The sequence below is a fragment of the Echinops telfairi genome, unplaced genomic scaffold (assembly GCF_000313985.2).
Source record: "Echinops telfairi isolate 266 unplaced genomic scaffold, ASM31398v2 ScPeMD7_7469;HRSCAF=8507_0, whole genome shotgun sequence".
In the NCBI taxonomy this organism is placed as follows: Eukaryota; Metazoa; Chordata; class Mammalia; order Afrosoricida; family Tenrecidae; genus Echinops; species Echinops telfairi.
The window spans coordinates 35,230,474-35,242,717 of record NW_022111372.1 but is presented as its reverse complement, the minus strand read 5'-3'; the positions used below and the strand labels follow the sequence as shown (position 1 = coordinate 35,242,717).

At 51.3% G+C, this 12,244-nt stretch overlaps 1 protein-coding gene across 2 annotated transcripts in view; it reads left to right on the top strand.

The window, feature by feature from the left end:
• The window catches only part of C2CD2 (C2 calcium dependent domain containing 2), a 78,539-nt gene extending 66,798 nt beyond the window's left edge, over positions 1-11,741 (top strand). The window contains exons 14-15 of one of the 2 annotated variants that reach the window (XM_045284935.1): positions 2,088-2,124; positions 9,547-9,636. In XM_045284935.1, coding sequence (XP_045140870.1) covers positions 2,088-2,113 — 26 coding nt within the window. In that variant the 3' untranslated portion in view covers positions 2,114-2,124; positions 9,547-9,636. Of the gene's footprint in view, positions 1-2,087; positions 2,125-9,546 lie in introns of both variants that reach the window. The other variant, XM_013005367.2, reaches the window with a different exon arrangement.
• The last annotated feature ends 503 nt before the right edge of the window (positions 11,742-12,244 follow it).

The following is a 12,244-nucleotide window of genomic DNA, read 5'->3' as shown; positions in this document are numbered from 1 at the left end:
TTTCGGTGTCCGCCTGCTTTCTGTTGGCACGGGATCAGTGCTTCAGGCTTGTCCGTTCCCCCTGCTCAAGCAGTCCCCACCTCCTGCCCCCCGCCACACACTGCTGCACGCCTAAAGGCAGCGTCCGGACATCTGCTGAAGAAGAGTAGTCCAGCAGCTGTTGGACACGTGGATCTCTGTTCGAGACTGATCTCCTGAGCCTCCTCATTGGTAAAGTGGGCGCAGTGCCCACCTCCCAACGCCATCAGCCCAGCCCCCAAAGACCTGCAGGAGCTCAGTTGCACTCTGAAGCCAGGAGTCTGAAACCAGGAGGCAGTCACACAGAAGGAGCAGGGCAGGGGAAGCAGGTGCTACACTCAGCACCAGCCCGCCCTCTCCCTCCTACTTGGGGTCCCAAGGGACCCCTGCTTCCCAGCGGTTCAATACTTTCTGAGGGGAGTCTTGAGCACTGAGTGAGGAGAGCTTGGGCACCACAGTTAGTAGAGGGGTGGGGTTCAGGTACCTGAATTACAGAATCAGAAAGTCTCCGGCACTGAGTAGGGGGCTAGTCTTTCTTAGGCACTCTGAGTTAGGGGGTCTCAGGCATTGCTTTTGTGAGGAAGTCATGGCCACGGGGTATATAAATTGTGGCCCAGTCACTGACCACTGTCCCACAAGCACACCTCTAGAGCGACAAGTGACATTGGAGGGAGAGGAGCTGAGGAAGGCAGGTGAGTACCAGGCATGGTGGAAACATGGGGGGGGGGGGGCTCTCCTCCTCTCGCCCTTCTCACCAGATGGTTCACTTCTTCAGGCAGAATTCACACATCCCCGCCCACCCTCTTCCCCAAACACCAGACCTGGCTCACCCAAGTCCATCCAGAGCCCAGCGCTCACTTCCTTCTCCCTCCGTCTCCCTCGGAAAGCTCTGTGCCTTGAGGTCCTCGCTGCTTGCTGTTTGTGGCTGCCCTGGTCTTGCCCTTCGCTGGCCAGTGGGGAGGTGCCCTGAGTAGTGGGACTGGGTTGATGCTCAGCTACTGACCAAAAGACTGGCTGGTGGGTCCTATCCAGTGGCACTGCAGAAGAAAGGCCTGGGTACCTGGTTCCCTAAAGATACAGGACCTTCTGTGCTCTGTGATAGCATATGGGGGTAGCCGGGAGTCAGAATCCACACAGTAGCGGGCTTGGTTTTGGATTGGTTTGGCCAGGTGGGTGGACCCACCCCACCCCTATCAAGTCAGCAGGAACTCAAGCAACAGAGTAGAACTGCCATCAAAGGGTTTCCAAGGGCTGGCTCTTTACAGAAGCAGCTGCCGCGCTCTCTCCCTTGGATCGGCCCAGGCGGGGAGGGGAGCCCCAACTGCCACCCTTTGGGCTGGCAGCTGAGCACTTCAGCCAGTGCATCACCTGAGAAACTGACTAGCGCCAGGCTGGCGTGCCTGGGACCACATCCTGCACGAGCCTCCAGACGTTCCACCCGCAGAGCCAGGCTCTGGATATGTGGCCTGTCGCTCTCACCAGCATGGCTTTTCACGGGATGTATTTGGCAGCGTTTTTGGAAGTGCTTTCTCACAGGGGGGCTTTCGAGCATTTGTGCTCAGTGTCTAGTGACCTCGGACTTGGAGACAGGGACGTGTCATGGCATCAAACGGTTCTCACTGTGCAAACAAAACTTGCCAGGAGCTCCTGCTACAGGAAGCGGCATAGTGATGTTTTCTTTTTTAAATGAATGCTGATGATATACATACCTGTGTATGCCTTCTGTTGGAATGAGGGATTTGTTCCCAGGAGCCCAAGAGCACCAGTTAACACGTTCAAAGTCCTCCTGGGAGTTTGCCGATTGTCGGCGCACATCTTGGGGCACCACCTCCAACACTGGCGATCCATCTCCGTGTTCAGGGGTGCCCACAGCCTGAAAGGGGGTGGATGGAGGTTTAGAAAAGATCCAGAGCCGCTGCCAAATGCCCTGCATGGTGGCGTCGTGGCTGCGAATCGTGGGAGGGGTTCCCCTCTGACTGTCCTTCATTCTCATTTCACTCTCGCATATTTTCCTTTTTGCCGCTTCCTGTTCTGGTTCCACCTCACGCCCACCCCCTTTGCTTACTTAGAGGACCGCATTGCCAACCAGAATTAAATGCCTCCACAGTAAGTTACTTTGTCTTATCTATACGTACACAGAGAAGTTCTCTTTTAAATGAACTCCATCTTAGTGGAAATCTACCCAGCTCAAGGTGTGCCATGCCCACAGGTCCTGCCTGTGTAATTCACTGCCATGGGGGAACTGCCCCCCATGCTGTCGTTCTCCCTCTCTTGCAAAGGGTCCCACCACCTGACATCCCTTCACCTGACGGCTCCCCTAGTGGCCCGTCCAACCACTGCAGCTGGCATTGTCGATTGCATTCTGCCTGGAACATTCTGCCAGGAGCCCTGGGGCCGCGATGCAGATAGCTGCAAGGTCCACAGGTGGAAACCCCAGCGCCTCTGTGAGGGAAAAGACAGGCTCTCTACGCCCATAAAGAGACCCACGAGGGTGGTTCTGCCCTGTCCTATGGGCTGCTGTGAGTCTGAATTGACTCGATGGTAGTGGTGAGATCATTCCTTAAGGGAGCCTAGTGCTCAAACACACTCACTTTGATTGTGAATGGACTTTAATGACAAAAGATGTTAGGGACCAGTGTCTGAGGTTTAAATGCGACCTCAGGGTAATCACTATATTTTTACATGAGGTAAGCATGTGCTATAACGGAGAGGGAACGGGAGAAGCGTGTGCTATTATGGAAAGAAGCGTGTGCTATCACAGAGAGAAGCGTGTGCTATAACGGAGAGGGAACGGGAGAAGCGTGTGCTATCACAGAGAGAAGCGTGTGCTATAACAGAGAGGGAATGAGAAGCATGTGCTATAATAGGGGATGGGAGAAGTGTGTGCTATCATGGCGAATGAGAAGCGTGTGCTATAACGGAGAGGGAGTGAGAAGCGTGTACTATAATGGAGAGGGAATGGAAGAAGTGTGTGCTATCATGGAGAGAGAATGAGAAGCGTGTGCTATAACGGAGAGGGAATGGGAGAAGCATGTGCTATAATGGAGAGAAGCGTGTGCTATAACAGAGAGGGAGTGAGAAGCGTGTACTATAATGGAGAGGGAATGGAAGAAGCGTGTGCTATCATGGAGAGAGAATGAGAAGCGTGTGCTATAATGGAGAGGGAGTGAGAAGCGTGTACTATAATGGAGAGGGAATGGGAGAAGCATGTGCTATAACGGAGAGAAGCGTGTGCTATCATGGAGAGAGAATGAGAAGCGTGTGCTATAACGGAGAGGGAGTGAGAAGCGTGTACTATAATGGAGAGGGAATGGGAGAAGCATGTGCTATAATGGAGAGAAGCGTGTGCTATAATGGAGAGAGAATGAGAAGCGTGTGCTATAACGGGAGAGGGAATGGAAGAAGCGTGTGCTATCATGGAGAGAAGCATGTGCTATAACAGAGAGAATGAGAAGCATGTGCTATAATAGGGAATGGGAGAAGCGTGTGCTACAACGGAGAGGGAATAGGAGAAGCGTGTGCTACAACGGAGAGGGAATGGGAGAAGCGTGTGCTACAATGGAGAGGGAATGGGAGAAGCGTGTGCTACAACGGAGAGGGAATGGGAGAAGCGTGTGCTGTAACGGAGAGGAAAGCGGACTGCTCCCGTCCCTGCAGCTTTCCAGTCTGTCTGCCTTTCCCTCTCTCCCCGCCCAGGCTACGCAAATCAGACCAAACTCCCCGCCGTTGCCTCAATACCGACTCATAGCTACCCGATGGGCCAGGGTAGAACTGTCCTGTGTGGTTCTGAGACTGTACCTCTTTATGGGCATAGAAAGCCCAGTCTTTCTCGCGAGGAGTGGCTGGTGGTTTCGTACTGCTGACCTTGCAGTTAGCTGCCCACTACATAACCACTGTGCCCCAGGGCTCCTTCCCCAGGCTACTGGTGTCCCATTTTGTCTTCACAGGGAGTCATCCCTCATAGCAGCCCAGGTGAGTACACTGCCCATATGACCTACCGTTGTAGCTGCTGTCACCCAAATTCCACTCAAGTGGGTGGCTTTAGCAAGCAGACCCTTTTCCTCACAGTTGAGGATGTTGGTAGTCCACACTCAGGGTGCCGGCATTACGGGAAGGCTCTCTCCCTCTGTTGACTCTGCTCGGTGAGGAGGGTTTGGGTCCTTGGAGCTGATGCTCACGGGAGAGCATCATGAGACAGCCTCTCTCTTCACCTCTCTCTGCTTCCTTTGGAACTCAAACCAAACTCTGCCATTTAGTCGATCCTGGTAGAACAGCCCCCCCCATGAGTGTGCGAGACTGTAACTGTTTACGGGAGTAAGAAGCCTCCTCTTTCTCCCGAGGAGCTGCTGGTGGCTTTGAAGTGCTGTCCTTGCAGTCAGCAGCCTGACTCCTAACCATTAGGCCACCAGGGCTCACTGAATCTCTCAAGTACCTGTTTAATTTTATTATTAGTAGTATTATTTTCTCAAAAGAGAGTGGCTTCAGATACACCCCAGCCTGGTCTCATTAGCATCATAGGGCAACCCATCCCCAAATAAGATGATAATATCATGTGTCTTGTTGTTAGGGTTGTTGTGAGGTGCAAAGGACTTCGTTCCATTTATAGCCACCTGGGTACAACGAGTGAAACCCCACGTGGTCCTGCACCATCCTCACCATTGATCTGCTGTCGGAGCCACCGTGTCCACCCACCTGGTCCAGGGCCTTCCTCTTTTGTGTTGCCCCTGCACTTTACCAAGCATGAGGTCCCTCTCCAGGGACTGGTCTCCTGACCACAGGTCCACAGTATGTGAGTCAGAGTCCACCCTCCTCCAAGGAGCATTCTGAGTGTGCTTCTTCCAAGACAGTTTTGTTTGTTCTCTTTGCAGCTGTCCATGATGACTTTCCGTGTTCTTCCCAGGCTGAGAGGTTAGGCTTTGCAACACATATTTTGGGAGAATGTAATTTTACCAGTAACATCTGATGTGAGGAAACAACTTCCCTATGAAATATGTACAGAAAGAGACATTGCTTTGTCGCTGCAAATAGAGTCAACCTTACACACGGATGGGTGTCAAATTGAACTAGAAAGGTGTTCTTTGGTCCGTAAACTCCCGCTGAAAGCTGGCTGGTTTGTTGGCGTTATGTGGGCTGGGATCTATAAGGTTGACAGTTTGAAACCACCAGTCAATCCTTGAGAGGAAAACAGACCTTTCTACTCTTGTCAACAGTCGCAGTCGTAGGCATCCACAGGGGCAGTTCTACCCTGTCTTATGGGGTCACTCTAGTCAGGATTAACTGGCTGGCAGTGAGTTTGGGTCGGTTTCGTTGGAGGAGCCCTGGTGGCATAGTGGTTACTTGGGCTGCTAACCGGGAGGTTAACAGTTCGAAGGCACCAGTACCTCTTCAGAGGAAAGATGAGGCTTTCTACTTCTGGGAAGAGTTGCAGTCTCGGAAACCCACAGCAGCAGTTCTATCTTCTCCTATAAGGTCGCCAAGAGTCAAGTTATTTTTGGGGTGGGGGCGGGTGGGATCGTTTTCTTAATGTCCCAATTTTAAGACGTAGCCTTCAATTAGCTATTTATATCTGGGAGGATCTGCAGAGACAAACAGAAGTACATTTTAAGATATCTGCCACATTAAAGCTGTAATCTAGAGTAACTATTTCTGGATTGCTTCACAGATTTCTTTAGACTTCAGCCTTGGGATTTTAAAACTGACTTCTCTTTACTTCCTGCTCGAGGCGGGCGGGCTCACCCGGGAGAGCGAGTGGAGGAGGGTGCAGGCCCCGGGGCAGTGCTTTGGCTCACTCTGAAGTCAGAATTGACTCCAGGGCACCCAACAAGCCAATAACAAACCACAATGGCGTCCTGGGGGCTTCGCACTTACACGTTGGGCTGCTAAACTCAAGGTCAATAGATTGAAACCACCAGCTGTTCCTTGGGAAAAAGACGAGGCCTTCTACTCCCATACAGAGTTAGTCTTGGAAACCCATGGGGCAGCAGCTCTCCCCTGTCCTTACAGGGTCGCTGTGAGTCGGCACTGACTTGACAGCAGTGAGTTTGGTCTTTGGGGAACCACATTTAAAATCTTGGTGATCTGCCTAAACATCACCGAACCATACTCCAGATTTTCTCTTAAGGAAGCTTGGGGTTGGGGTGCAGGGTTCAGTCTTGCTTTGGGAATAGCCGGGGAGCCAGGAAGACGGCTGTGGTTAGTGTCAGTTGCTGTGGCGTGGATTCAGGGCATGGCTGTCCACGGTGCCGAGGAGAACTGCCCCCTCAGGGTCTCCATGCTCCAGCCTTTCAGAAGCAGGTCTCCAAGCCGCTCTCCCGAGGCACAACTGGATGGGCTCGAACTGCCACATTTCCGTTAAGAGTTGAGTGCTGTGTTAGTCTGGGTAGAATAGAGAAACAAATCCATAGACATTTGTGTGTGTAATAGAGAACTTTATATCAAAGAGTAATTGTGTATTAAGAAAACACCCCAGCCCCGTCCTGATCAAGTTCATAAAGTCCGATATTAGCCCATATGTACGATACCAATCTAGAAAGTCCTCTTCAGACTCATGCAACACATGTAATGATGCGGAATGCAGGAAGATCACAGGCCAGTGAGTGGAAAGCTTCAGGATCCAATGGTGGTGGAAGCATCTCAGCATTGGCAGGGGTTTCCACGTGGCTCCTCCAGCTCCAGGGCTCTAGCTCTATTATCATAGCTGCATGCGGCTTGTCAACAAGAAGACCAAGCTGCGAGTCTGTGTGTATCTGGCCTCCAGTGAGCTATTTGTCTCCATTTGCATCTCCTAAATGAGGTCATCAAGCAGTGACTTGCTTGACAGGCTAGACTCCACCCCTTTGCAAGTTGACAGGAGATGATGTAAGTGCCACAAGTGCTTCATTGTTTGTGTCTCCCAGGGTCTTTGAAATAAGGTCTCACTCACTGTCATTGAGTGTATTCAGACTCCTAGCGACCCTGTAAGGCAGGGTAGCATAACTCTTTACTGGAGTAGAACGTTGTAAGTGTCTGTATTCACAGCCTCATCCCCGAGTGCCTGGGCTGCTCATCCAGAGGTTGGAGGTTCCAGTTCACCCAGAGGCGCCTTGGAAGAAAGGCCTGGCCATCTACTTCCAAGAATAAAAAAAGGACCAGCCATTTAAAACTCTCTAGAGCTCAGCTGTCCCTGACACTGAATGTTGTCACAAGTCAGAACTGTGGGACTCGAGTTAACCTAACATCAGACCCTCGAACCAGGTGTTCAAAGGTCAGAGCCACCACTGCTGCCCTGCCCCTTGCCCCGGCCACTGCACTGTGGTGTTTTCCTCAGTGGATGGCATGTGATATGTGAGGGTTTTTAATCACAGGCACCTGTAACGGCCCCACCTGCTAGGCTTGAAAGTCCAGTCCTGGGGTGGGGTGCTCTGACTCTCCTTAATACACCGTTACTGGGGTGTTCTCGAGGAAGTGCGAGATGAGCACTTAGGGCCGGCTCACCAGGTTTTCATGAGTGGACCGTGACTCACTAGGACCCCCGGTGCTCCCTGGGGTTTACGGTGGCTCAGCATCCAGGTGTGTGTCACCAGGGCTTGTCTCCGAGGCATCTCTGGGCGGACTTGAACTTCCCACCCTTGACACCACCAAGGAATAACTCCGGTCTCACATCGGCATTACCCTCCTTTTTCCTTCTCTCCCCAGACCAGCCACATCCCTGGCACAGAGGCCTCCAACTCTAGGTGCCCACACAGAGTGCCCACGCGGTGCTGCCCAAGTGATAATGTGATTCTAATAAAAAGGAAATGGAAAAGACGCGTTGCTGGGTGCTTTCACCAGATTGAATTTCACCCCATTCTGTGGGGCTCTTCACTTCTCCCTTTAGAGTAACAAGGGTGAGGAAGCTCACCCCTAAAGGCAGGTCCAATAAGTGGACTCTACGTAATTGGTGCATGCTGCTCTGGTGGTGGTGCACTTCATGTATTGAATTGCTAACCTCAAGGTAAGCGGTTCAAATCCACCAGTCACTTCGAGGGAGAGAGGAGGCTGTCTGCTCCTGTAAAGACTTATTCTTAAAAACCCCAAGGGGCTGTTCTACTCAGTCTTGTGGGATCCTTCTGAGTCAGTGTTTACTTGATGGGAGTGGGTGATTTTAGTTTTGAAGTGTTGGTTACACAGAGACCCACACAGAGGCTGGGCCAGCCTTCCCTCGCGCCTGAGAAACCATCAGGCTCAGTGCTGACTCAGAGCAAGCCTATAGGACAGAGTAGAACTGCCCCTGTGGATTTCCGAGACTGTAACACTTTACGAGAGGAGAAAGCCTCTTTTTTCTCACATGAAGTAGCTGGTGGTTTCAAACTGGTCGCCTTCTATTTAGCAGCCCAGCACAGAACCACTGCTCCTGGGGCTCCTTCAGATATCAGAGAAGAGCCAGTTCACATTCTTGACCCTCTCCACTGGATGAAGAAAGCTTGGATGGGTCTCTGGGTGTCATGGCTGTGGAAACGTGTGTTGGCTGTGCCTACCATAAGCAAGAAGCAACCAGATTCATTATAAAATGTCTGTCCTCATGATCAGACCTAGGTCCTTGCAAAGTCATGAACACTTTGTGCAAGTGGTCGTGAGTGGCACAGGCCGGTATGAACTGCACACTCCCTCACCTGGGCTGGGCCTGGGTTTCACCGGGTGTTTCATAGGGCTGTTCCAATTGGACCCTTGGAGTACAAGAGGGTGGGGACCGGGCTGTTCACTGAAAGGTTAGAGGTTCGAGTTCACCCAGAGGCACCTCAGAGAAAGGCCTGGCGATCCACCTTCAAAAAACCAGGCCCTGAAAACCCTTGGGAGCACAGGCCCCCTTCTGTGCCCACCATGGGTTGCAATCGACTTGATGGCAACAGGCCTGGTTTGTTCCCAGGTGGCTGCATTACTCCCATTCTGCCTTGAAACAGTTGTTTCTGTGGAACGATGGCTACCACCTCTTTTTCTTCCTGTTTCTGTTTCCTCTTCCACTCTGACAGCCCACACAGAGAGGGGAACCCTTATGGAGCTGAGGCTTGGTCGGCGGAAAGGGGTGACATATCAGTCGTTACACACAATAGCCTAACATGATAGACAACAGGCTGCTCCCATAAAAGCCCCCCCGCCCCCAACACTCAAACATGACTGCGCTCTCCTAAGTGGTGAATAGCCTTGCTCTCAGGGTTGGGGGCTTCGGCCTTTCCCCTTTACTAGTTCCGGGAAGCGGGTGGTGCAGCAGGTGGCCTGACCAGCCTGTGGGAACAGGAAGGGAAACGGGTGCCAGTGGAGTCACGGTTGTAGTCAGCCGAGCCTCCCACTTCTCTTTGGATACTCTCCTCGATTCTGGAGAACTCCAGCTGTTCCCACCAGTCCCACTGCTGTGGGTTTCCACCTGAGACCAGCAGCAGTAGCAGGCTCCGGTGGGAACCTGGAGAAGACAGGCAGGCGTCAGGAACTTTCTGAGCCAAAGCTAGACTTGTCGTCCTTGTGTTGTGTACCCGCCCACCCGCCTGACCAGCCCCTGTGCCTTTACTCTTCCAGGGGGCATTTTAAGGAAGGGTGCCAGACTCTTCTTCCGCCGGCGCCATCAACACAAAGACCCGGGCCTGAGCCAGTCCCACAACGACCTCATGTTCCTGCAGCAGCCGGAGGCAGCCAGGAGGAGGACGACCCTCAGCAGGATCCTGAACAAGAAGCTGCTGTCCAAACACAGAAGCAAGAGTGCCGTGAACGGCGCCCCTGTGGACCCCTCTGCGTAGGGCTCAGGGCCAGCAGCCTCCTCCCGGGAACCCACACTGACACCCTCACCAGGACCATGCCAGCCCCCCACCAGGTGGCGCTGCTTTGTCTGGCTGGATGTTATCCAACAACTTGATCTTCGAAAAGGGAGATCTACATACATACGTCTCTCTGGATGTATGTGCATATACATATATATATATATATATATATATATATATAGTCTCCAGCCAGGAGGCTGTCCCCAGAGAAAACTGATGAAACCTCATTTGCCACCAGATGCCAGATGAGACCCAAGGGCCCTGTAGCTTGGGCTGTGCACCAGCCTGTGAGCCGAAGCTAAATATTGGAAGGGGATTGACATTGCGAACTGCATGGCATGTTCTCATAGACCTGGGGGCGGAGGGTCGAAGAGCTGTCCTGGAGGGATCCATGTAACCAGCTCGACATACTCACAAGTGCTATTTGAGGCCCACAACTGGAATGTGTTACAAAGAGGAGGCCCTACTCCCATGCCCCTTCACTGTGAGCTGAGTGGATGGGTCACCTCTGGTTGCTGGATGCTCCGGATGACAAGTGCAGCTGGCCCTGCATACGGGCGGTGGGACCTGGGAACTGGAGACATTCTAATAGGAACAGAAATGCCATGGTCAATGTCGGAAGACACTCACCTTCATTATTAGCCATATAACTTGAACAATTATGCAACAAATAGATATATCCTATGCATAGTATGCTGAACACTATTCCCCAAGTTTACTTTGAGCCTACTTGCAAGCTGAAGATAAGTATACATTCTCACATGGTTTGAAATTTTTTAACCTTTGACCTTTCAAATGCTCTAATACCAGTGGGGCCATGGACAGTAGACACATGGGTTCCTTCTGCCCTGACATACTTGCTACGCAGGAGTGCCAGTAAGCCTGTCGGCATGCAGGGAGGAGCAATACACAACAGTGTCAACCGCACACAACGTGGGTTGTCTTCAGTGTGAAGTCGGCCAATAGCCACCACAGAGTACCATTGGGGTCAAAGAGGAAGTTGCTTGCTGCAAGTGTCAGTCTTAGGAATGGGGATCTTCTGACAATTGAGCCACTCGTGCAGCTAATTCCTTCTATGAGCTCATCTTTAGGGGAGCCCCTGTCTGATTTTCAGTGTTGGGGAGGGGGTGATCAGCCTGGTACACTTAATATGCCAAGGCGTCTTTCAGTCCCACCTTCGTACTTGCTTCTACTTGGGCTCATTCTTCCTGTTCACGGGAGCCCACTGACTGAATGTGTCCCTTGCCACAGGCCTGCTAACCACTGAGCAGCTGTCATGGGGTGGGGGTGGGGAGAGCATTTTGACAGTTGAATCAGATGTGTTTTCCGCCAATGAGATGGAAAAGGCTGTGAGGCAAACTTCACTTTTGTCACAGATGTGAGTTTGAGAGAGCTTCACGTTCGTCATGAAACAGTAAATTCCAGGGGCAGTCAAGCCACTGATGAGCCAAAAAGCATTAGAGGAAAACAAAAATAAGAGGCTTATTTCTTTTTATGTGTGTGTGAGGGCAAGATTAGAAGACTGAGCCTTGAACTTTAAAATGTACACTGTAAAAATTCTTAGGTGTTTGGGGATTTATCAATCAAGTAACTTTAAAAGACCCTTATCACGGGGACCTTGTTTTTCCGGATTATATTTCAGTTGTAATCATTGTGAATTAGCCCTTATGTGGGCGAAGAACTTGCCAAATTCAAGAACGAACTCTAAGACTGGCAGACAGTGGAAAATTTCAACACAGCTTTGGGATGTTTTTGTGTATTTTTTTGATTTTTGAAATTCAGATGGATTCAGGTTTTTTTCAAGGGCAAACATATCAGAGTTTTAGCTTTCTTGCTTAAAAATTTTTTCTTTTAAAAACCACTCCCTATCAGCTCCATGAGCATTCTGTTTTAATACCTGCCTCAAGAGCTCTAAGGAGCCCTGGTGGAGTAATGGTTACGCATTGGGCTTCTAACCCCAAGGGCAGCAGTTCAAAACCACCAGGGGCTCTACAGGAGAAAGATGGCTCTCTACTCCCACACAGTTAGTCTTGGAAACCCACTGGGGCAGTTCGGCCCTGTCCTCTGGGGGTCGCTATGAGTCGGAATAGGCTCAATGGCAGTTGAGTTTGGTGTGGTTTTTTAAGGGCTCCTCTAGCTCTGGTGGTATTGTGTTGGTCTGTTAACCTCAAGGTCAGCAGTTCAAAACTGTCAGCCCCTCCCAGGGAGAAAGACAAGGCTTTCTACTCCTGCAAATAGTTACAGTCTCTGATACCCACAGGGCAGACCTACTTTGTCCTCTAGGGTTGCAAAGATTTAGGGTTGATGCAATGGCTTTGAGTTTATTGGGTTTTGTTTGTTTGTTCAAGGGCTCTGCTTCCTCATGACTTGAAACGTTATCAGGGTCCTCGAAGGTGTGAGGTGGACTAGATCTATCGTGTGTGTGTGTGTGTGTGTGTGTGTGTGTGTGTGTGTGTGTG